Source organism: Liolophura sinensis, chromosome 13 (assembly GCF_032854445.1).
Source record: "Liolophura sinensis isolate JHLJ2023 chromosome 13, CUHK_Ljap_v2, whole genome shotgun sequence".
Lineage (NCBI taxonomy): Eukaryota > Metazoa > Mollusca > Polyplacophora > Chitonida > Chitonidae > Liolophura > Liolophura sinensis.
Window position 1 is genome coordinate 25,104,039 of NC_088307.1, and position 25,901 is coordinate 25,129,939.

Consider the following 25,901-nt stretch of genomic DNA (forward strand, 5'->3'; position numbering starts at 1 on the left):
ACCCATGTTAAGTGAATAGTCACATTAAAAAACAGGATCTGGAACACAAAAGAGGGGCTTACAATTTGGCTCTGACTGTTGTCTTAACCTCGAGCACACACATTAAGTGAACGATCACATTAAAAAACAGGATCTGGAACACAAAGAGGGACTCTCAATTTGGCACTGATTGTTCTTTTAACCTCAGGGCCCCATGTTAAGTGAACAGTCACATTAATAAACAGGATCTGGAACACAAAGAGAGAATTACAATTTGGCACTGACTGTTTAATTGTGAACATAAAGGTCTCAGATTTTTGTCAAAGAGCAGTTTTGATGCACAAGGCCCAATGAAGTAGTAGTGTCTCTGATCACAGAAAGAATTCTATAGGTGAACCAGATTTACCACACAATGGACACATAAAATATGTTTATTAAAGTTATTGCAGCACTTAAGTTTTGAACCTCTTAATACATGCATCACTAAGTTTTATCCTAGCATGTAAACGAATGTAACTTAAACCAGATATATTAAAATAATAAGAGAATGTCATCAAAAAAATCATTGAAAAATAATCAAAAACAGCATCTCCAGTTATTTATTTTACATTCGACATCCTTGACACCAGGAGAGGTTGATAAGGCTCTCCTTACCTTTCAGTCATTTGGCTACATTTTGTTTTTCTCCAAAAAGAGAAAAAATAAAAAAAAAAAACATTTAAATAATGGTTAATGGATAAAGGTCTCATCAGATTACACTTTATGGATGAAAAGTCATTTACCAGACTTGTTTTTTTTTTCACTTCATGTTCCAGTTTTTAATCCTGATATTCATTATGAAATAAAAGGATCTTGATGTTTCAAGGCTTAAGCAGAATTTATCTGAGTAACGCCATTTTTTTTCTTTCCTTCAGGCTCTAAACCACAGTCTGCAGGAAGAGATGGAGGATCAACGTCAGCAGTTACAACAACTGAATGAGACAATTCCGCCCGAGGACCTTCGTCGCAGGCTTGAGCACCTCGCAAACGTTCTCACCAGGGGAAGATCACCCATACAGCCTGAGAATCGCAAGGATTTTGTCGGGCAGACTTTCAAACATATTCAGAACTTTCTGCAGGACAAGTTGAATTCTAGCATGAAAGACACAGAGCGACTTCAAAATGACAATGCACGATTGGATGCTGAGGTTGAGGCTATGAGGTCAAAGGTGAATGATCTTCGAAATCAGGCGTCAAATTCTATGAACTCTGAGCTCCGCGGTCAACGGGAGAGCTATTTGGCTAAATTGGAAGCTGCGCGAAAGAAAGACGCTGATCAAATCAAAAAGTTGGAAGAAGAGTTGACGAAGCTCAGCAAGGCCCTGAAAGATGTCCATGCGAAACAAAAGCAAGGGTCGATGGGAACACAGGCAGGTACAGGCGCACGGACGCAAATGGTGCATGATCCTGATACGGCTACGGAGACAGAAGGCGATTCCCTTAACACTGAAGAACGGGACCTCTTGGATGAACTACAGCGCGAACTAATGGAGTTGCGCAACAGCATGCGAAACAAAGAGCTGGAACAAGCAAAAAAATTAGCAGATGCCGAAGTCGAGGCTCTTGCCCGAGACAATGAGATTCAGCAGAGACAAGCAGCATTTCAGCAGGATGTAGATCGTCAGCGCCGTGAGCTTGATCTTGAACGCCAGCGTCAGGAAGCTCGTGCGCGCGTACTGGAGGATGATCTGGCTAAGGCGCGCTCAGATGCCAATGCTCTTCAGAGGATGCTGGAGGAAAAGACGTACAATCTGAACAACGGTCAGAATCCAGACATATCCAATCAAATGATAGGTGAGCTGCTTGATTTTACTTCTGTATTTGTCTTGTTTGTGGATATATTTAGGGTTTTATCTGTTACTTTCAAATTTGGTGCATAAAAAATTTTCTATTTTAAGTCTGTTTGTAGTGGTTTGGATCTCTGAAAGTCCAGCTTTGAAAACATTGAAACGCCTGGGATTTGAAAGTCATTTTACCACACCTGGGAAAGAGTTTTCTTGTGGTCAGTCTAGAAAAGCTCTAAATTGAGACAACAGAAGCAACCTAATTTACCGTGGTTGGGAATTTATTTTCCAGTGGCTTTGAAATTGCTTAATTCACTATTGTGTGAAAAGGTTAAAGACTGATAGTATAACTATATGTAATAAAGGTCATTTTTTTAAACTTGTGTAAAATATTTAAGTAGTCTGGAAAATGTGAAATTTGGGTCTGGAAAGTTTTGAAGGGGAAATTTGAAATCTTTAAAGTATATGAACTCTGGCTCCAACTTTTAATCAGGCCATAGGCCTACATCTGCAAGCTGTCAAAGCGAAAGGCTTTATGTATGCTCATCTTCACTGACTTCGTTTAGCCCAAGTGGATAATTAATAATAATTTGTTGTTGTTGTACTGTCCCCAGCTGCACAAGAAGAAGAGATAGCTCATCTGTACGACATTTTAGAGCGACAGAGAGGAGAGATTGACCGGCTCAATGGGTCCTTACATCATGTGACAGGAGAAGGCCCGGACAGATGTGAGTAAATGGGACATGCAGACCATGGAAAAAATATTGTTATTTAACAACAGTTTTTATTGAAACCTTTGTAATCTGAAACCGATTCCACAAAGTCATTTCTGATTTTAGTCAAAATTTGAGTACGATCTCAAAGCTTATATTTGGGTTTTAGAAATTAAAATTTTATACCCTTCGTCAATGTTATCTTGTATCTTGTGAAAAATGTGTCTAGATTTTCAATTTCCAGTACCTTATACTAGTAACTTATACACAGTTTTTAAATTTTAACGTCAGGCAGAAAGGACTTTGTGGAATTGGCCCCAGAGCCATAAGCAGTTTGGTTCTAGTACAGGACAAGTCAGTATAATGCTGTGTAGTTTTATCCCAGTAGTGTGCCTCTTGCCTGCCAGGGGCTTGTCTGTGGTCCACGCATAGAACAGTTGTGGTTGCAAACTAGATTTACTCACGTGTATTTATTAGAGTTTTATGCTGTTCTCATTAATATTTGACATATGACAGCAGCCGGCGGCATGGCGAGAGGAGACTGAGCCCAAGGGGAGCTGGTCACCTTCTGCAGAGGAAGGCTAATTCTACAGTAGTGGAATGGTAGAAGTATGCTGAAGATGCACCAGTGGTGAGCCAGTGGCATGCCACTGAGAATCTTGGCTGGAAAATGGCTGGAACTGAATATTATAGCTTTACTGAAACTGAGATAAATTCAAGCACTTCTATTGCTTGATTTACACTTTTAACACTGATATATTAAGGACACAGTTGAGCATAAACTCGGCTCTGATTTGAAACTAGACTTTAGATTTCAACAAACTTGTTGGCCATAATTATACCCCTCTCTACAAAGTTGCCGGAATGTCTGTCTGCCTGTAGACACAATTTTGTCCATTTTGTCCCACCATAATGCTGGCCACTGTCATATAAGTGAAATATTCTTGAGTATGGCATAAAACACCAGCGAAATAAATAAATAGATAATGTGTTGCATTTTCATTCATTTGAAAACATTCTGCATTTCTGAAATTTTCATATTTTCAGACGGGCCTGGGTATGAAGAAGAAATGTCTCGTCTTAGAGGGGAAGTGAATCGACTTAAAGAGACACTGGCCATGCAGTCACAGTACATCCAATCCATGTCCCCCACTGCCCATCAGTCAAGTGCCACACCACACCCACGTGGAGTTGCCACGGGGACTCAGTCCCAGATATACCCGCCAACACAGTCAGTGCCTGGTTTCAGGCAGCCTATCCCACAGCCCCCCTATCAGTTTCAGCAGTCTGTCTCTCGCCCCCACCCTAGGGCCCAGCACACTGGAGCAGTCCACCACCACGACCATCCGCATGCCCACATCCAACCCCACCACCATCACCCACAGGCAGCACAACATGGAGGTCACAGGTCAAGGTCAGGTCAGCCACACCCACACATGGTAGGAGGCGGAGACATGACAGATGGGGCCTTCCCACATCATGGATCAGACACACATGGGTATCACCCCTCGGTGAGCTACTACTAATTTTACTGCCATCAAATGCATACATGTTTATCATTGATACATGGAGAGGGACCTCTGTGCAGGACAATGACCCCAGGAACCTCTCACCAATGTGGTCGCTGTGAGTTCAAGTTCAGCTTATGCTGGCTTCCTCTCCATTAATGCATGGGACAGTATGACAGCAACCTGCGGATGGTTATGAGTTTCCACTGGGCTCTGCCTGGGTTACAGCCAACATAATGCTGCCCCTCATCATATAGGTGTAATATTAAGGAGTACTAGGGCAAAAATATCAAAAAATTTGGCTATGGCGTTATTATTGCTGCAGACCAAATTGTCACTAAATCACTAAGATTGTCTGGCCCCTGTTCATAAAACTGGTTGCTTTGACAGCTACCCACCAGATAAGTACAAATACAAGGGCGTTTTGATGGTTTAGAGGTACCCTAACCTCTGGATTTATTTATATGATTGGTGTTTTACGCTGTACTCCACAATATTTCACGTATATGATGGTGGCCAGCATTATGGTGGGAGGAAACCGGGTAGATCCCGGGGGAAAACCCACGACTATATGCAGGTTGCTGGAAGACGTGATGCCTAAATTACAGCATGCCCCCCAAAAATCTCAAGTTATGGGTAATTCTGCATGATGCAGTAAGTGCAAAAATTGTGTCACTTGAAAAATGCTAAGCTTTAGGCGAAACTTTAGTACTGTAACCCTTAAGTCTGCAACACTTATCAAATTCATTACTGTATCTCACCTAGTTGAAAGTTGACTTGATTCGGGTTTATTCATCAACTTTATAGGGCCACTAAAGATTTTAATTTCTCATCAGAAAAAAATATCGGAGTATGCAATTATATCCTAATTCCTCAACCTATCAGTGCATTTTTTAAGTTGATTTTGGAGACAAAACTACATTGGTTGAATTGGCCGATTTCAAGGCTTTACAAAAAAGAGTAATTTTATCATTGTACACAGAATAATGCCTTCAAAATGTACTTGGACAAACATCTTGCAAACATGCAAAAAGGTTGAAGAATTATAGTACATATGAAACTTTAGATGAAATAGAAATCAATGTAGATAAATGATAATCATAGTATTCACATTTGTCAGACTGGACCAGGCAAAGTTCCGGACACCACCTCCAGAATCACGGATCAGCACTGGGCAGATCATCCCCAGCCTGGACCCACTGGCCACCAGGGGGCGCCACGTCAGGTAAGACCAGCATCAATAAAATGATTTATTGTGACTCATCTCCAACTGTAAGGTAGACCATTTAGTGGTTGTTAATTTTGGCTTGATAGAATTAGGCAACGTGTAGTGCTGGAGGGTGGGGGATGGGGGAATGTTAGACTTGTCTAGTTTTGGAGGGTTTGAATTTCGTACACTGCAAACTTCTGATGCAGAAAGTGAAGCATGTTTTTGAAGAAATCACAATTTTTCTGTGCCACAAAACTAGGGTGTAATAATTGAAAACAAATGAAAGATTTAATAATTAGCCCGACATTGTCAGGAAAAGGTGGAGTCATTTTTGCACCGGGATGTCATTCCGGCTAATAGTAATGACACGATTCGAAAAAAATTGGTATTGTGTGGCCTGTAGCTGACAGCTGACTGTTTTTTTTTTTGGTCTTGTCTTTCCTCAGGTTGACCAGCCGACCCCTCTTCACTCTACCCCGACCAGACCAGGAGAAGCAGGTGACCAGCTTGACAGTCAGACCGATCAGTTTGTTGACCACCGTGAGAGCAGGACCGGTTTGGGCCGCTATGGGGGCACTGCACGGGGGCCAACAACCTACACTGACAGGCGGGAAAAGAAGGCTGGCTCCCCACCACGAGCCAAGATGACCCCCGGCCACCCAGATGTTGATCCCCAAACCCCCTATGGGGCCCCATCCCAGCCTGCCAGGTCGCATGATGTCCCATACAGGCCACCAGGTATGGGTGCGGCCAATATCAGAGGTAAGGATGGAGTGTTTTCAAGCCTTTTTTTTTTTGGTTTGAGTAATGTGTGTGTCGTCAAAATCAGTGGATTTTTAGAGGCAAAATACAGATCATAAAATGCTACTTCAGGTGTTGAAGCTTACATTTTTCCTGTGCAACCTTCCAAACAAGCCTCAAAACACATTTCTAAGATTAACCCAACTCCCAGGTAAAATCTGTAAACCTGGTCACAGCCATATGAATTGTAAGTAAAACGTTTTTTTTCAAACCACAATCAGGGAAATCAATAGATTCCTGTGGATCAATGAGTTGTGGCTGTGAAACTGGCCATTATTTGTCAGAAATCAGATAAAGACAGCATCTACATATATTTTTCTCGAGCACACTGTTCTTGTTGGTGCAGGCGTTCTGACTTCTGAGTTCTGGCACGAAATACCTTTTCCATGTGTTGAGAACAACACTAAACACCTGATATACTATGCATAGTCTAATTTTTCAACCTTTTCAACCGCCTATGTAGCCAGCATTTTGAAACATTCTGAGAGAACAGTGGGGTGTTGAGAAATAATTTGCACAGTTTTATCTCTTTATTTACACAAACACATCCTTTTTAGTGCCATTTTCAGAATAATTGTATGCATAAATTCCACTGATAGAAATGCTTTGTAGTTTGAAAAGTTTGAAGATTTTCATTGTGTAGTAGTGTCTTTGAACTTTCCCCTGCTATGCTCAGAGAGTTGAAAGTTTTTCAGACAAGTGATTAACCTATCTGCATGCATTTCTGGCTTTGCTCTCACTTGAGTGTTTTTTTTTATTTGTCACTGCCTTACTAAGATGCACAGGAAGTTGTTCCCTTGGCCCCTGCAACCCTGCACCCCCCAGGGGTTGGTGATGGGACGGTGCACTGTGCCACGGAGATGGGAGAGCCTTACTGCATGTTTGATCCTGCTGACATTCACCTTAACCTCAATGATGACTTGATGGGTTGGTCTGCATGTGGCTTATGGATTTGAATGTCATTGTGACTGATTCTCTAATTTGATATGATGTTTTCACGTGTCGTGGGTAAGGCCATGCCATTTTAAATTGTTGTTTTATGGGCAATTCTATTTCCAATTTCGAAGGAGGCTATAAAAGCAAAAGTATGTAAAAATCATCTAATTTGTGGGAAATGTGGACTGTCCCAGCATATTTTACGTGAATGGGAAACCTTGAAAAAACAGGAAAAAAAATGAGGTGGATTTTCAGTTTTATTTTTATTCCATTTCTTTAATTGGTTGGCTTGCCCATTAAACACAAAATAAAATTGGCGTTGCCTGACTGACTATGGTCGTATTGTGTTATCTTCTTTCACTGCAGTGGGCAGTTCTATATGGCCGATGGCGTTGTTTCTGTTTTTGTTGTTGTTGCTTGGATGGTGCCTGTCTCGTGCTTGATCCTGCAGGGGCTCTGTGGATGAGAGTGGTTAGCATGTTAGCCCAGGAGTCTTGCACCAATACAGTTTCTGTGTGTTCAAGCCCAGTGCATGCTGGCGTCTTTTTCAGCTGTGCGTTCAAAGGTATTCTAGCAACCAGCAGATTGTCGTGAGTTCCCTCAAGTCATAATGCTGGATATTACGTCGTATGTAACAGTGAAATATTCTGGAGTATGGTGTTTAACACCAATCTAAAAAATGAACTGAATACAAAGTGTAGTGTATGATATTTATTTATTTGATTGGTGTTTCGCGTTGTACTCAAGAATATTTCACCTGTACGAGTGCAGCCAGCTGTATGGTGGAAGGAAGCCAGGCAAAGCCTAGGGGAAACCCATAACCATTCGCACTTTGCTGGCAGACCTATCCACGTACAACAGGGTAATGTACATTGATCATGCAGGGCATTTTTTCGAAATGTCTGTTGTTTCTCCATAGATCGTTTGACTTTTGTGTTTGTTTTGATTTTACACAGAGCCATTTGTACTAGTTTATAGATTTTCACCTCTTTTCTTAATTTTTACCTCTGCCGGGTTTCCTCCCACCATAATGCTGGGTGCCATCGTATAAGTAATGTATTCTTGGGTGCAGCGTAAAACACCAATCAAATAAATAAATAAATGAATAATTTTTTACCTCTTTCTTTAATTTTTTAGTTTTTAAATTTTTACCTGTTTAAATTTTCACCTGTTTAAATTTTCACCTTTTTTATTTATTATTATTTTCATTATTTTTAAATTTCATCTTTTATTTCTAAATTTTTATTCTTTGTGTGGTGTTGTTTAAGATTCTTCTGTACTGCTTGCATCTCTCATACTGTTCTCACTAATAACCAGTGCATAATCCATGCTTTTGGCTGTCCCTCTGTTTTGTACATGTATGTGATGATCTGGCATGGTTCTGGCTAGTTGTGTTTGACTGTTGTCAACTCAGATTTCAGATACGAATGTGGATGTTGTATTTTTTATCTTATGGTTGGTGGCTGGAAATGTGATCTTGTTTTAACATTTTTTGCTGGGACGAAATTTCTCTTGGAGCCATTGTTGTAATGAATAAATATTAGTGAGGATATGAACCACTGTTCTTACATGAGGAATTAGTATTGGACAATTCTTATTTTTTGTATGGAGACAAATTTTTTAACCTCTCCGCCACCAACACTGGTATAATATGGAGGTGTGGTGTTGTGTATTTGGTTGGTTGGTAGAGTACCATAAAATTCAGTGTTTAAAGTAATTTTAAATCCAATGCTTTGTGGCAGACTTTACGTTTCACTATGATGTTAAGTTGAAATTAAATATTTGGGAAAAGATAACGGTCAATCAGGATTAAAGTTTAGCTGAAAATCTTGCATATTTTCTATCGTGTATTGGAAGAATTCCATTGGCTGATTGAGTATGAATGTATTATGAGGATAAGTAGTAAATAAAGGAATAACAAACACTTGAAAAAAACAATAATAAAAATTAGTATAAAAACTGGAAGCATTATCTGGACATAAAGGTAACTAAATATTACATTTTGTGAAAACTCACATTTTTTCAGTAGGATACCATCGTACCTGTAAGAAAAATCTTGAAGCAGTTTGAAGAACAGAACTTAAAATTAAGCAAAATGAGTGACATAGACATTGACAGAACTTCAGGTCAAATACAGAAATTATAGACAGCAATTACTGTTTTTAAGTGACATATACAGCAGTTATTGTTTTCAAGAGACATATACAGCAATTATTGTTTTCAAGAGACATATACAGCAATTATTGTTTTCAAGAGACATATACAGCGATTACTGTTTTCAAGAGACATATACAGCGATTACTGTTTTCAAGAGACATGTACATTAAGTAAAGCTGTTATCTAACAGCATTGCTTAGATCCACGTCACTAGGCTTTTACCACTTCTTGTAGGCTGGTGTCTGTACAGTTCATGATAATGGAAAAAAATGCGTTCCCATGGTAAACTGCATTGAATGGTTTCATGCAGTCTAGCACAAAGCTCCCATGTTATTTACATAGGCCTGTTTTGTCCAATTTTTGTTGTTTTTTATCATGACATGAGAACAGCACAAGGTACAAAAATAGTTCTTGTACATTTGTAATTGTGACATCAAGGGGCACCAGATAGGGTGCTTGTTTAGTGATTTTAAGCAACTTGAAAAATTGACCTACTTGTGGAGCCAAGTTCATTGGTCATTTTTGGCCTTTTTTGCATACCAAACTAAAACTTTTTTACAATGTACGTAGGGCGATCCACCTAAAAACTGAAAATGAAAAGTTTATCTCCGTAGATTTAACTGGAGAAAGTTTTTTAGCTTATCAATAAAATTCAAAATGGGGGCCAAATGAAGTGACTGGTAAAACAGCAGAAAACGTCAAATGTTTCTTCATATGTTCCTTATTAAGACTTCTTTTTCTACCTTTACCAGTTTTGGAGATATTGCAATTTTACGACTTGACCAAGAATAATAATAATCTGAACGATTTCAAGAGGTGACATATACTTTATTTCGCCTAAGGTTTGGTCAGTATAAATGCACTTTCAGAAGCACATAAAGGCCATAAAATGCCAACACATTGAGTTTTTCTGATAAAAAATTAATGCAAAATTTGAATGGCCCTATAACTTGGATAAATTGGTCAGAATCAAGTAAAATGTGTTTCTTTGAAAATACTAAACTTTAGGTGAAATACAACAATTTACTTTCTCTGTTTATGATAATGGATGATAATCTGCTCATGGTGTACGTCACATTGTGGTGTGTTTTAGGAACTGGTAGAGCTTTCCCCACAGGTTGGCTACCCTATCCCCCAGGGGCTACAGGCGATCACCTCCAGCCCACCCCAGAGATCTCCCCAATAAGGCCAGTCCCCGTGCACCGGGCTGGCCCAGGCCAGCGTGAGCCACATAGTGGTCGCGCCACAGCAGTGATGCCTACTTCAACAGTGCCTCAGCATACCATGCCAGCGCCTCGGGATTTGATGCCGCCACCCCCTGTCCCGCCTCAACATCATCGTGACACGCATTCCATGCCGCTTCCTCACCAGTATGCCGACTCCACAGACAGACACCAGATAGCTGCACCCACTTTCATGACCCAAGCTCCGACCATACCAGCAGATCCAATCCCTAAGGTTGCCCCCTCTGGGGCGTCAGGCACCCCAGTGATGTACCCACCTGTCTCAGCTGTGCCTGGTCAGCCCATGTTCATTCCTGTGACACCTGTGTATGCCCCTGGTAACTTGAATGACGCTGTCACTCAAACTGATGCTCCACCCCCTGTCAGTCAGCAACCTACTATTTTGATGCCGATCAGCCCAATACGTAAGTACATGTGCTCTTTCAAAATGTATGGATTTTTTTTTTTATATCTACATGTATTTTATTGTGTATGATCATTCCTGAAAGATATGTTTATGTTGTACAGGCAGTATTTTGATATTGTATCACTATATGAAATACAAACACTGTTGTTGTCAGTATTTTTTTTAATACTCAGCATTCTCCACCCATAAGCATAACTGCTTTCGTATAAGGGAAGAAGTGTAATGTTCTTCATTGCAGCATTAAAGTCGATCAAATAAATAAATACTTCTCTGAAAATGTTGAGAGACACCTTAAGCCTCCAACCAGCATCAAAGGGTTACACCTTGTTTGTCAATTCATCAAGAATCAGTTTTCAGGACCGATCTTTTTCAAAAGAGTCCATTGTTGGTTAGTGCACTAGCGCAGTGTAATGACACAGGAGCCTCTCACCACTGCGGTCACTGTGAGTTCGAGTCCAGGTCATGCTGGCTTCCTCTCCGGCCATACGTGGGAAGGTTTGCCAGTAACCTGCGGATGGTCTTGGGTTTCCCCCAGGCTCTGTCCTGTTTCCTCTCACCATAATGCTGGCCGCTGTCGTATAAGTGAAATATTCTTGAGTATGGCGTAAATCACCAATCCAATAAATAAATAAATAAATTTACCCACTTTCAGTTCATCACATTAGGCATGTTGAAACTTGGTACCTGGCTTCACCATTAACACTGATCAAATATATAAATAAAAACTGTTTTTGATAGTTGTGATTTTGCTCTCAGGGTATAGCATGGACTCTTGCCCTGAAAATGTTACTAACACTACTTTGACGTCTGACCTCAAGAGCACTACATCTTGTCTGACTGGCTGAAATGACTCAGTTTCCATCTCCCACTACTTGTGTTGTTGCTTTTTGTATGTATGAATGTATGTAGCTTCACTTTTCAAACTACACTGTGCTTTGTCTTCTTTTATATGTATATGTTTTGGCAGGACTGTGAAGTACATGTTTATTGTTTTCTCAGTGAAGGCCTTGGGGAAGAACAGTTTCATTGTAAACTGACCAAGCTACCTTTGATAAATAAAGATATTATTATTATTATTATATACTAGCACAAATAACCGATAGTAGCTGATGCAGAGGTAATAAGAAGGTCTTTATTTGAAACCTGAGCAACACTTCACAAGTAGAGCTTATTTGGGTCATAGTATGGGTAGATACTATATCCCAGATATGACTAGTGTTCTCTTGCATTCATCAGGCACATGTAATACATTACCACCTCGAAATATGTGAGCATAGATTAGCTCAGAGGAATTTGAGACCTCGTACATGCGGCACTTCAGTCGCATGTGGCAGCGGCAAGCAGACAGTGAGATGCCATGAAGCAGAGTTTTATGTTAACGTCCATAATATTGAATTGACAGTGTTTTTACCTTGTGAACATTTTGGCACAAGTTATACTGCAAATGAATGAATGTCTGCAGTCTAGAACCAAGGATTCAAACCAACGACCTCAAAATCTGACACCTAATCGGCAGCAAAACTTGTGAACTTTCCAAGCCGTGATATAGCTGATAGATTTTCCACAAAAAGAGGCGTCAGATAACCAACAAGCTTTACTGTATTTAATCTGAGCTTGCATACTTGCAACAAGAAAAACATTAACTTTCCTGGAACCTTTCTCAACGACACGCATTGTGGACATGCATTACGCTTTCATTGTCAGTATCATTTTATGGCCGGTCACAAAATCTTTTCATGTGTATGTTGAATTTTGTTCTGTGGTTAATGTGCTATAAAGGTGTTTGCTGGTTTGACTCCACTACCAATAGAAAAAACCTGTGTACTTACAATGCTTGGCTCACTGACTGTTGAAAGTCAAATGCGTTAATTCCTTTAGGGTGAGAGGTGGTGGTGGGGCAGGAAGCGTGGGGGAGGGGATGGGTGGATGAGGGCTGCAGAAATAGAGGATTAAAGGAATCACATTACATGCATTACTTATGAGTTATACAAGGTGTTACTGGATTAGAACCTTTCCTGAGATGGTACTATAAGGAATCACATTACATGCATTACCTCTGAGTTATACAAGGTGTTACTGGATTAGAACCTTTCTCGAGATGGTACTATAAGGAATCACATTACATGCATTACCTCTGAGTTATACAGGGTGTTACTGGATTAAAACCTTTCCTGAGATGGTACTATAAGGAATCACATTACATGCATTACCTCTGAGTTATACAGGGTGTTACTGGATTAGAACCTTTCCTGAGATGGTACTATAAGGAATCACATTACATGCATTACCTCTGAGTTATACAGGGTGTTACTGGATTAGAACCTTTCCTGTGATGGTACTATAAGGAACACAAACTTTTAGCCATTCAACTTACAATTCATTGCATGTCTCTACTCCTGCTCTCTGGCACAACTTGAGAATGTTTCTCGACCACTAGTCTCAACAGCAAGCATTAATAAATTCTACACGTATATACCCATAGGTAACCATGACGGCTAAATCCACCTGTCATGGAGAAATTTAACATGCCTGGAGCAGGCAAAACCTATGCTATTTTGACCCTGAATTATATGTGAAAATAGATTATATTTTTTACACAGTGTTATATCCTCTATGACATACGTGAGTTCCTCATGCTTCCTCATCCAAGACAGTTTTTCGTCTATGGCGACACCAGTTTGATTTTTGTGTTTTTACAGGCGAATCCGAATAAAACTGAAAATTCAGTTTTTCTGTCATGTTTTTTCTGTCATAATGTTTTTGTTATTTTTCTGTTCTTTTTTTTAAAGCTTTCCCATCATGTAAATACTTACATGTCTTCAGCAGGGAAAAATACCAAGATACAGGCAGTCAGTATATATATTTTCCACCAGGCTTAGATGATTTTCTGGTTTTATTTTTATACCTTCTCCGACATTGAAAAATTGATTTATTCTGACTGTAAAACAATGAATCAAATTGGTGTGGCCTAAAGTCTTCTCTTTTTTATTAGCTTCTCATCTCTCCCAACCTCCTTATGTGTAGTCTAACCCCCCCCCCCCCCCCCCCCCCCACTCCCCTTCCCCTCCAGAGAGTGATTAAATATCTAGACCATATACATGCTGAAGTACCTGAAGTTAATCAGGCTGATCCCCTTACCTGTGAAGTGTGTGATTGTCTGGACTTGTTAGCACAGGTAGACAACAATACAGGTCAAACAGCTTACCTGTCCATTACATGGGCTTAGATAGGCCTGTGCTTGTCCCACTAACAGCACCCCCACCCCCACCCAAGTACCTGCAATGGGCCAGGGCTATTGAACTGCTCCATAACACTAACAGCACTGTCTGTATGTTGCCCCTTTGGAAATGTCTTTCGTTATATGAGAGTCTGGCTTGTTGTTGTTGTTGCTGTTGGCTTTGCTGAATGGAATAGCCCTTGACCAGATATTGTCTGTGACGTCCCTGTTAAAAGGTGACATGTAATTCCCTGGATGTCATCTTGCTACCTGTGCTCATCTTCAACCCAGGTGTCTAGAATTTCCATAGTCGGAGCTCTGCACAGCTGTTTCCTGGATCATTTGCCTAGTGTTATACATTTGTAGTGTCAATGGCATAGCTGTAGAAATGTGATGATTTTTTTCACAAGTTGTGGCTAACGATATGGATTTATTAATTACCGCTGTGAAACTGTCTTCTATGTGAATTGTTTCACCTCTTGACGCTAAACCAAAAGTGTGTGGTGTACTTATTTCACCTCTTGACATTTTAGCCAAAAGGGGAATTTGAAAGTTGTGGTGGTTATCACATGGTAAACTGATGTCGTTTCATTAAAGAGCCAGCATTTCACAATGAGCATCTGAGAAGGGGTGAAGGAGCAAACCGAGCCTTTACAGCTGCCTCCAAAAGTGTGAACGGAATTCTTTTACCTCTTTACACTTTAACCAGAAGGAGTGTGGTGTACTTGTGACATACTAGCCATTTTTGGACAGTTTTGTGTGAATTTTTAGATACTTTTAAGCGAATGTTTACTAACTGGCAAGTTTTGGACGTCTCTATGGGCAGGTTCGCCAGTCAGGGAGTTTACTTCGGTCAGATCTATATGAACGTGCTTCATTAATTCTCAGATTTGATCTTGATAACTATCCAGTTACATGATAAAGGTAAAGTTACCATTTCTGTTATATTTTCACAAATTTATATGTTCAGTTACTTGTGCAGTCTTGTGTGGTTGATGAATGTGCATCACATGTAACTAAAGGTAAATGTGCATCACATGTAACTAAAGGTAAATGTGCATTACATGTAACTAAAGGTAAATGTGCATCACATGTAACTAAAGGTAAATGTGCATCACATGTAACTAAAGGTAAATGTGCATCACATGTAACTAAAGGTAAATGTACATCACATGTAACTAAAGGTAAATGTGCATCACATGTACCTAGGTATGGACATTTATTATAAAGTTAAATTAAATATATGCTCTGTGTGATTTTATTTAACAGATATTAAATATAGTCACTTCTGATACTTTTGAGGAGACAGGCTGAGAGCTTTATAAGTGTATTAATTATCCTTGTGAATGACAGTTTACATGTGTTCTGACGTTTTACCTTTCATTGGTTAACACAGGAAATGCATATTCATGTACATACACTGGCGACCCTAAGTGGGAAGGTCTGCCATCAACCTCTGGATGGTGGTGGGTTTGCCCGGCCTCTGCCTGGTTTCCCCCCACAATAATGCTGGCCACCGTCATATCAGTGAAATATTCTTGAGTGCGTCATAAAACACCAATGAATCAAACAAATCAAACTCCGGCTGTTTGCTGTCAGAATATTGCTTTTGGTGTTTCAAAATAAATGGTACTCTTGCACCTGTTGACTTATTAATTATACATGTAAATGTAGCAAACCGTTATTTTACACAAAATTTGTGCCCAAAGAAGTACATCTTTAGTTTTACATTGTGCCAGTATATACCCTAAATTAAAACTTGGTTTTGTAAAAAAACTAAAAGACTTTGTCTTGAGCATTTACATGTCTGATAATAACTGCTCTACCTGTGTGTGACCTACCTGTGGTTGTTAGGTCTATTAATGAGTTTACCTGCTCCAATTAACACATTAGTTGCAGGTGTGGATATAAGTGTGCCAAGTTTTGGATTGTCCTACTTTCTGTACTTCATTCATAGATGGAGTAAGTTGAGCCGCACCTATCTGTGCTAGTATCAGCTAAGAATGTGTGGTGACGACATTTGTCTCCCGTTCATATTCAGCCTTATTCATACACAGGCTGCTTGATTGATCGTGTGACTGACTGACTGACAGCTATTAGGAATTCAGTCAGTTGGACAACCATTCAAGTCAAATCAGAACTTTTGGTTCTGAAATTTTTACCAAACAAATCTCAGAAAACCTTCCTGAGATCAATCAAACTCTCAGAATCATAATGTGGTGAATTTTTGGGTCATTAACCCTAATTATTATTCATTCATGGACTGTTACTTGCAGAACACCTGTCAACACATGCACATGCGGGAGCAGTTCTACATAAGCTAACATCCTTACTGATGAAAGAGTTTCTTTTTTTTTTTTGGTGCTCAAAATAATGGCCAAATCTAGAATCCCACCACTTCAGTAAAAGTTTATTGACTTCAATTTACTGTTAATAAAAGGACTGGGGGATATCCCATATAAATGAGCCACACCAATAGCGAATTTTCAAGTTGGAACTCTTTTATTGATAAAATTTTTTTTTTAAAATCCAATCGTACCCTGTGACCTGTCAGAAATATTTTGATGCAAGGTTTGTGTACATTTACTATAATATGTGAATATGAAAACTTTCACATAAAATTATTTTGAGTAGATGGACAAGAAAGAAACAACAGGAGCTTGTTTGTGAACTTGAAAGTTTTCCGAAGGAAAGAGGTGTCTTTTCGTTTAGAGAACACAGCGAGGCAGGTTACCTGTAAACCGATGTCCGCAAAAGTTGAATAACATTTTTCGTGAACAGCCCATTCACATTTATACGGTCATGTTCTGGATAAATACATGCATCAAGGCAAACTGATGTTTTTTGTTTAAATAGTATACGTGTGTTGTAATGGAAAAACAAAGCTTGTGTGCTTGTACTGCATATGACAGGCTCTTCCAGTGAAAAGATACTTTTGTTTACACACATGCATTTGTATCACTGTTTTTTTTTTTAGATTACCTGATGCATATTCATATTGCAGGAGCAGCCAGTAGTAAAATGGAGAGGGTCCCAAGGAGGGGTATACTGAAGAAGCCAGAGGAGGAAGGAGAGGGCAGTGAAGACTCTTACCTGTATTGTAATGTGCCTGACCATCATGAGATGGTAAGACAATACAGATTTTGTGGGTTTTCTCACTTCCTTTTCAACCCAAAGCAAAAATACATAAACCCCTTTTCTTTTTCATTGTCCTTGACCTTGACCTATTTTTGTTATTTCACCTTTACTGTATTTTCAAGGTCATGGGGTCTGTGCTGCCAATGCCTTGAAAACACAATCAGTTCCAATTGTACGTATGACCAACAAGTAGGTTATTTAGCCTGGGACCTAAAATTTCTGAAAATTCCATGTGAAATACCTGTACATGGCAGGGCTTGGTTGTTTTAAGCTTAAAACAGATTTAAGTTTAAGCCAAGTCTTCAGTTTTGTACTTAGACTAAAATAATTTTGAAAAATTATATGAAATATGATCCAAATCTGCTATTATTATACTTTGACTTTGGAGAACTGCATTGGCTGCTGAGTTTTGCTAAAAATTTAAATATAAAATATGACTTAATACCAGGATTAGCTAATACACTTTCGAACAACCGGGCTGAGAATGAACAACTTGGCTGAGAACGAACAACCGGGCTCAGAACAAACAACCCAGGCTCAGAATTCACCAGTGAAGTTCCAACATTTACTTTATTTCATCTGAAGTTTAGTATATGAAAATGCAGGCAGCACGTAAGATAACACTGATGATGTCAACACGTAAGTTTTTCTGATGAGAAGTTAGTCACACTTGAGAACAGCAACACTTAAGTGGCCGTACATAGTAGATGAATCGGGCAGAATCAAGCCAAATGTGTTATTGAGAAATACTAATTTTGAAAGTGAAATACAGTATGTATCCTACAGGGGAAAATTCTTCTGTTCCTTCTGTTGTAGGAGGACTACATTGCATCTTTACAGAAGAAAATAAAAGAATTACAAGTCTTGCTGAAAAAAGACAGGGTAAGTTTTCATGTGGTTTTTATTCTAACTTAATGTGGTGAATATTAGAGTGTATTTTTTAATTACTATTTTCATTCTAATTTGAAGGCTTTGTTTGGACATAGGAAAGAAGATGAGAAAAAAAAGTTAAAAAGTAGTGATAACAAGGTTTTCTTGGTAAGTGAATTTAGTTGATGTAGGTTTAAAACAAATCTCTTTGGCCCCTTGTTTTGGCCTCTTGTTTTGGCCCCTTGTTAAGTGAACGGCCTATGTAAAAAGAGGGTGTCAACAATCTTACTGACTGACCAAGCAACCCACATACCTGTACAGATCAACTTAAAGAGCAGATTTAGCTGGCTTAAAATGCAGCAATTCTCTGCTGTTTGAAGAGGAGAATATATTTGACCACTCCTCTGTCAGATATACATAACTGATTTCATGGAACCATGTGAATGATGACATCTTTCATCTTCTTTCTGTTTTATATTTTAGTTGCGAAGAGGATCTCTGTCAGAAGATGAAGAGAAGAGGCTCATCAGGAGACTTATCGCTGAACTCGAGGTAGGATTTAATTTTGATCAGGAAAGGAGTATTTTGCTTCTGAATCTTATGAATTTTAGCTTGGACAAGAATTGTTAAAGGAGAAGAAAAGTTAAAACAATGACACTATAGGCTGAAAAGAGCACATTTTTTTTCTATCTGGTGGTGCCTACTGCATAATTTTGCGATTTTTCCTCTTGCAACATGTAAGGCCTGAAAACGGCAAAGCTGGCATAAATCGCTAACTCCATTGCGTCCTCCATCTTTTACATGCTGTAATTTTTACTGGGGGTGTGTTGCCTCTCAGCCAATGAGAGTCGTTAAAACTGCCGGCTTGTTCGTGTAAGCTCTGAACCTACGTCCAACATTCCGGTTTCCGGCACGTCAAGTGGAAAACAAACTGTACTATTTGCTACCTTCTGGGAAGAAGAGTTCTACCGGAAATGTATGAACTGTACTTCGGCGGTTTCCGATGGCATTTCTGCTCCGAACACAGAAGGCTTCAGGACTAAGTTCTTAGGCAAAATGGAGTCGCCCACACTGGAGTTTGGTGCTGACTTTATTTATAATTTTTCAGCTTGAGGTACATATTAAAATTTTTATGGCATGCACCTGCGAGGAAATGCATACTCTTTTCAATGGTATTTGTTTGATATTTAAGTTTTCTTTTCCTTTAAAATAAGTGTCAAAGGTGTCAAAAAATAGTTCTTAAAAACAACCTTTTTGGCTCAGTTTTTTCTGTTTTCCCAAATTTAAATTCTTGGGGTAATTATGACTCAAAGGAACATTTAATTTTGAATTGACTTCTGACTTAAAGGTATTTGTATGTTACTTGTGAATATTAATGAGTGTTGATGAATATTCATCAGGAACGCCGTAGTGACCTTGAAGGGTTAGACCTGGCTATAGAGCGACAGAAGAAGGACATGAGGAGGATGAAGAAGGATGAGCGGAGCCTGTTGCTGGACAAGAGTGCTGCACAGGAAGAACTGGCCATTCTGAAATCCAGAAACAGCAAGCTCCACAAGAGGAGGTGAGTGGAGGAGATAAAAAGAAGATTTGTTTTTGCCATCACCGTCAAGAAATACAAAAACATAGATTTAATTTCCATCTCTGAAATAAAAATCTTAATACTGTGTTCCTCAGTGACGAGGCTAAAGACTTCAAGTTATGAGTTGGAGCCTCAGAAATTGTTGTGTCATTGAACAGTGATTTCCCAATTTTGAGTCAAAGACCTCTAAATCCAAATCCAGCTCATGCTGGCTTCCTCTCGGCCTGTACTTTTCATGCCGCTCTCAAGAATATTTGTCTATATGAAGACAGCATTTGATCTATCAAAAGTGTAGACTGGCATGCTGGTTGGTAGTTGAAATTGTGCTTGTTTTACCTAATAACTACTTTTACTAAGTCCTTTGTACATGTATATTTCATAGTAACATTGTTTAACGTTGGTATGAATAAAATGACGTTGACACAAGCATTTAATCCAAGTCATGAAACATTTTATATATGTCACAAAATGTCTGATTTCATGACAGGAAATTCATGGAACAGTTTGACTCTGACACTGACGATGACTTTGACTACAGAGAAGCAAAACAGAAACAGAAATATCTGCAGAATGAGATAGAGTGCTTGGAGAAAACCCTGGTGAAGAGAAAAGGGGAGTTGAGGGACTCGGATCGTATGCTCAAACAGTGTACGGAAAACCTGAAAGATGCTCGCAATCAGGTGTGTAAATTTGAAACTTTTCATACCTGCTTCTCGTGTTGGCTGGAGTCTCAAATAGTGTATGTATTTGATACATACACTATAGCCTACATTTAAGGTCTGACAGTGTATGTATTTGATATTTAGCCTACATTTAAGGTCTGACAGTGTATGTACAGTATTTGATATTTAGCCTACATTTAAGGTCTGACAGAGTATGTATTTGATATTTAGCCTACATTTAAAGTCTGACAGTGTATGAATTTGACATTTAGCCTACATTTAAGGTCTGACAGTGTATGTATTTGATATTTAGCCTACATTTAAGGTCTGACAGTGTATGTATTTGATATTTAGCCTACATTTAAGGTCTGACAGTGTATGTATTTGATATTTAGCCTACATTTAAGGTCTGACAGTGTATGTATTTTATATTTAGCCTACATTTAAGGTCTGACAGTGTATGTATTTGATATTTAGCCTATATTTAAGGTCTGACAGTGTATGTATTTGATATTTAGCCTACATTTAAAGTCTGACAGTGTATGTATTTGATATTTAGCCTACATTTAAAGTCTGACAGTGTATGTATTTGATATTTAGCCTTCATTTAAGGTCTGACATCCTTAGTTATCTTGTTTAAAAGGAACTAGAATAATTAGTTAATAGAGGGGTTCTTGGCCCCTGCCTGCAGGACTGCATGGTCGTTTACTACCATGTGCTCCACCAATATGGTAAGCACATGAATACATCACTAGAGTTTGTCAGTAAAAGTCAGTTTAATCCACAGATAAACTTGACCACCATTTTATGAATGACAGTTATATTGAGTATTAAAGGACGAGTCAGTTGCACCAGCTGTGGGTGGCCTCCTTGGCTCAGTTGGTTAGTGCGCTAGCGCAGCGTAATGACCCAGGAGCCTCTCACCAATGCGGTCGCTGTGAGTTCAAATCCAGCTCATGCTGGTTTTCTCTCTGGCTGTGTGTTGGAAGGTTTGTCAGCAGCCTGCGGATGGCCGTGGATTTACCCTGGGCGCTGCCCGGTTTCCTACATCATAATGCTGGCTGTCGTTGTATAAGTGAAATATTCTTGAGTACAGTGTAAAACACCAATCATATAAATAAATAAATATCAGCTGTGTATGCGTGAGGAATGAAATTTGTAATGCTCACCCGTGTTCCTCCACAGGCACGTGACACTGTGCGTCGCTACGACCAGGCTTCTATCGGTCTCCAGAGCACAGTGCGTGATGCAGTCGAGATGGAGAAGCGCGCAAATGACGCCGGGAAAGAGCTTCTGAAGGTCAGTGATGAGTTGGCCACACTCAAGGCAGAGGTCAGGGAGCTCAGTCAGAAAAAGTCCACACAGGAACGGCTGCTCAAGGAGATAACACAGGTGATTACATTACATGATGTGTTCTGAGGTTTTGTCTTGTCACCTTATAAAGTAGTCCCCACATCTTCATTCAGGTTGCAATTTGCACTTTGGGGACCGATTAATTTAATACATGTATAAAAAGTTACGCAATTGTGTTATTTGTATGAAGGTGAAATGTCTGATGAAAGTGATATCTCACTGGCTGACTTAGATATGACTTTTGTTTTTACATGCCCACGTCAGAAAAGGAAAAATTTTGTTTTATGATGTTCCAATCCAAGCTCAGCACAGTGACATCACAATAAAGTTGAGTCAACGTTAAAATTCCTACGTCATGCTACAAGACACGACGTCATACAAGACTATATGTGCGAAGTCAAGTCTGTGAAGGTCTACAGCTAAAAGCATTGCTTAAACTTGTTCAAAAACACAAAATCACGATATTGTCAAAATATAAACAATAACTTGAAAATTGCATAGTGAAGGTTGGACATCATTAATATTTTTCTTGTGAAAGGTAGACATGGTAATCAGGTTGACCCTTCACGTCTTGCGGGTTATTATTTTCACGTCTAACTCGAAAAATGTTTCACGTTTTCATTTTTCAGCCAACCCAGGCAAGAAAATGAAAAGTCTGAAGAAGTAGAATTTAAATTATCATCAATGTTTTTCAGAATGGTTTTTTTTTTTTTTTTGGCATTAAATTTATATGTGCCTTTTATTGTTGGAGTACAGATTATTGCAAAGAAAGACAAAGAATTCAGAGAAGTGGATTCCAGGGCTAAACAATCTACAATCAAGTGAGATATTTTTTCTCTGAATGATTTTCTTTCAGTATTCTGTTAAGAGTGACCCTATCTAAGTGTATTCTCTGAGCTCACTATAACATAAGAAGTAAGAAGTTCTAATTCAGTGTCCAGCTTACCGGCATGCTGACTTCTTCTCTCTGGTCATACGAGAGAAGGTTTACTGGCAGCCTGCAAATGATCATGAGATTCCCCCTGAGCTCTGCCCAGTTTTCTCCCACCAGGAGGCTATCTGCCGTCATATAACTGAAATAGTCTTGTGTACGGTGTAATACATCAATCAAAAAAGAAATAAAAATACATGTAAATACTGCTGCTCATTTTTTCCTTTTTAAAGTGTTTGTCATACTGAAATGTTTTTATTCTATGGCTTTGGTGGCTAGGAGTTGTCGACAGAACTCATAGAGCATTCATGCGGCCTTAGATGAAGATGTGTGAAGATTATTTGATTTATTTTATTTATTTGATTGGTGGTCTTACGCCATACTCAAGAATATTTCACTTATATGACCGTGGCCAACATTATGGTGGGAGGAAACTGGACAGAGCTTCCTACATACGTCTGAAGAGGAAGCCAGCATGAGCTGGACTTAAATTCGCATTGGTGGTAGCCTTTTGGGTCATTTGTCCCAGGAAGGAAACTGAGAGGAGCCCGGGGGAAACCCATGACAGGCTGCTAGCTGACCTTCCCATGTACAGCCGAGATCATTTGTCTTCCCCCTATGTAACATACACACTGAATGTATCTGTGGGTAAAAGTCTGTAAGAAAGTTTGTTAGTTACTTACCAAAAGAGATGTGGTTTACTCCTGGCATTGTAAATGTCGAAAATGCTTGGGTGTGTCTTTAATGAAGAGCAGTCATATAATTAATGTTCAAACTTTGTACCATCAGTTGTCAGAGGATTCAGGCTGAGTTGACAGCAGCACAGCACCGGGAGAGGGAGACGTTGGGGACACTGAAAGAGAGCGAAGACGTGTTAGCCAAGAGGAGACAGGAGCTGAACAGGCTGAGAGAACAGGTGAGGGGGATACAAAGGGAACTGGTTGAGGGGAGGGGGGGTGGGGTGGGGATAAGTATACAGCAGAGAAGCAAGTAAAGTAAGAAGTGCAAAATTGCAAAATCTGTCATCCTACAGAAAGATGGATTGAGCAGTGTTTCTTGTCTTTGTCATGTTTTACCTGTGTTCGGTGAATGTTACTTGTGTTCAGTTCAGTGAATGGTACTTGCGTTCAGTGAATGGCACTTGCGTTCAGTGAATGGTACTTGTGTTCAGTTCATTGAATGGTACTTGTGTTCAGTGAATGCTACCTGTGGAAAGAATATCAAAAACTTTACTGACAAACTAACTGTTTGAGAGCTTAACCAACCAAACTATCCTTTTTAAAATTAGTCTAAAAAGATTCACGGGAGACTTGTCTAATCTACCTGCTTACGTTCAGTGTGTCTCAGTTAGTGAGTGTCTGTAATTATTGAGAAGGTACGGTAACAATACCATGAATTGTGTAAGTTTAATGATTAGTCAACTCAGCTGTTGATGGAGTGGGGTGTGGTTAGGAAAGGATGTACCGTTACACATGTGCCTGCCTAGTGCAGAGCAGTCAACCCAGACAGGATCAAAGAAGTAAGAAATCAAACCAGCAGGGTTCCAGAGCAAGTTCCTGGTGGAGGATAGAGGGAGAAAATGGTTTTGTGCGTGTTTAACTAAATTTTGGAAGCTTTCACTGGCAAGTTTTGGCATAGTTAATCGTTATAGAAGATGAAAACATTATACAACATCTTTGAGCTTGAGATTTAAAACACTGACTGTGAGAAGGTGATTTTTTGATTAAAATATGCGAGACACCTGTCAAAAATGTGAGAGTTGACAAGTATGCTAGTGATAGGTGTCATTGACAATCTTTGTGACTGTTGACTGAGGTCTTGGCTGTTAAGCATCATCAGTTAAGCAAACAAAATATCGCATAAAAGGTTTCTGGTTTATAATGTACATGTAGCATGCCCTGTAATTTACACATACTAATGGACAGGTGTTCTTTTATCCCGTTTTTATGTTGTGCTTGTGAACATCCCAGATTCAGGTATTCGTGTGTGTGTGTGTGATTATGCTGTATCTATTGCATAAACTAATAACTTCATGTATTCTTACATGAAATTTTGTCAAGTTGATTACCAAGATGACCTAAGATTTCGCTCACAAAAGTGCGTTTTTAGCTGTAAACAAATGTCACAAAATATTATTTATTTTATTTTTTTTTTGTATACTTAAAACATTAACTTGGTACAGATCTGTTACCTATGTGCACTAGTAAATATATGTAATCCTCAGACTTGTATTCGTTTTGATTAATGACTGACCTTAATGAGTGTGTATACATATTGTATTGACCTTAAATCATCAGCAAAACTTGACCACAAACCTAGCGCATGGTTGGGCGTATTAGATGAATATTTTAGAATTTTTGCGAAGTTTGATTCTGCCCCGACCTGAACAATACATTTTATTCTTCAAAATCTTATGAATTGTGTCTTAAAACTGGATCTAAAGTTATAGTTTACAGGTTGAGTGTATTGAGTATTAAGGATACTTGCCTGTTCTTGGTTATGGGTACATAAGCACTCTAAAACTGGAACTACTGTGGTAAATCGGTGATCTGTTTCACCACCTCAGACATGCCCTCATAGGACTCTGTGCACTTGGCTTCCAGACCCCAATCACTTTTTTTAGGGCAGTTGAACAATGCACGTTAAATTGTCACTGTTAGCAGTGACCAATAGATTTATGTATTTATTTATTTGATTGGTGTTTTACGCCGTACTCAAGAATATTTCACTTATACGATGGCAGCCAGCATTATGGTGAAAGGAAACTGGGCAGAGCCCATTCGAAACCCACATCCATCCGCAGGTTGCTGGCAGATCTTCCCACGCACGGCCAGAGAGGAAGAATGACGAATGGATCTTAAACTTCAAATGGTACACTATTAAAATATAGTAGACTAACTTTGCCAACAGAATGTAACCATTAAACATTTTTTTTTCTTTGCCGTGAGTTCATCTAATCTAACATCATTTCTACATGCATGTGATAATAAACATTAATTTTTGGGGAATTTTCTCACTCATATAGATATCTGTTTTTTATCAGAAGTTAACTCACATACATGATGGCTTCACTCACTTTGATCTTTCTACATTCATGGTTCGAAAAAGAGCAGAAAAGTTAAGCACAAAAGAAAATATCATGCAGTTATTTGATCAAATCATAAATCTGTAGTAATTATTTGTTACCATGGCTACGTTAAACTTTACACAGACATTTTGTGAAAAATTATGGCATTTAAAACCAATCAAACAAATAAATCCAGTAACAGTAATGCAGTAATACAAATATTTTAAAATTCAATTTCACAATAATCACATATTATCATATTATATTAATAAAATTTTTACTTGATATTGATTTGTTGTATTTT

The 25,901-nt window shown here is 39.0% G+C and overlaps 1 protein-coding gene across 1 annotated transcript in view; it reads left to right on the forward strand.

Moving 5' to 3' along the window:
* Window positions 1–25,901, forward strand: part of LOC135481008 (centriolin-like) — a 53,359-nt gene that overhangs the window by 12,378 nt on the left and 15,080 nt on the right. The window contains exons 14-29 of the mRNA XM_064760939.1: window positions 894–1,812; window positions 2,417–2,530; window positions 3,563–4,026; window positions 5,144–5,248; window positions 5,680–5,995; window positions 6,812–6,961; window positions 8,239–8,246; window positions 10,136–10,775; window positions 16,999–17,120; window positions 17,949–18,014; window positions 18,486–18,554; window positions 19,403–19,566; window positions 20,072–20,264; window positions 21,432–21,638; window positions 22,356–22,420; window positions 23,320–23,446. Of these exons, the coding sequence (XP_064617009.1) occupies window positions 894–1,812; window positions 2,417–2,530; window positions 3,563–4,026; window positions 5,144–5,248; window positions 5,680–5,995; window positions 6,812–6,961; window positions 8,239–8,246; window positions 10,136–10,775; window positions 16,999–17,120; window positions 17,949–18,014; window positions 18,486–18,554; window positions 19,403–19,566; window positions 20,072–20,264; window positions 21,432–21,638; window positions 22,356–22,420; window positions 23,320–23,446 (3,729 nt within the window). The remainder of the gene's footprint in view (window positions 1–893; window positions 1,813–2,416; window positions 2,531–3,562; window positions 4,027–5,143; window positions 5,249–5,679; window positions 5,996–6,811; window positions 6,962–8,238; window positions 8,247–10,135; window positions 10,776–16,998; window positions 17,121–17,948; window positions 18,015–18,485; window positions 18,555–19,402; window positions 19,567–20,071; window positions 20,265–21,431; window positions 21,639–22,355; window positions 22,421–23,319; window positions 23,447–25,901) is intronic.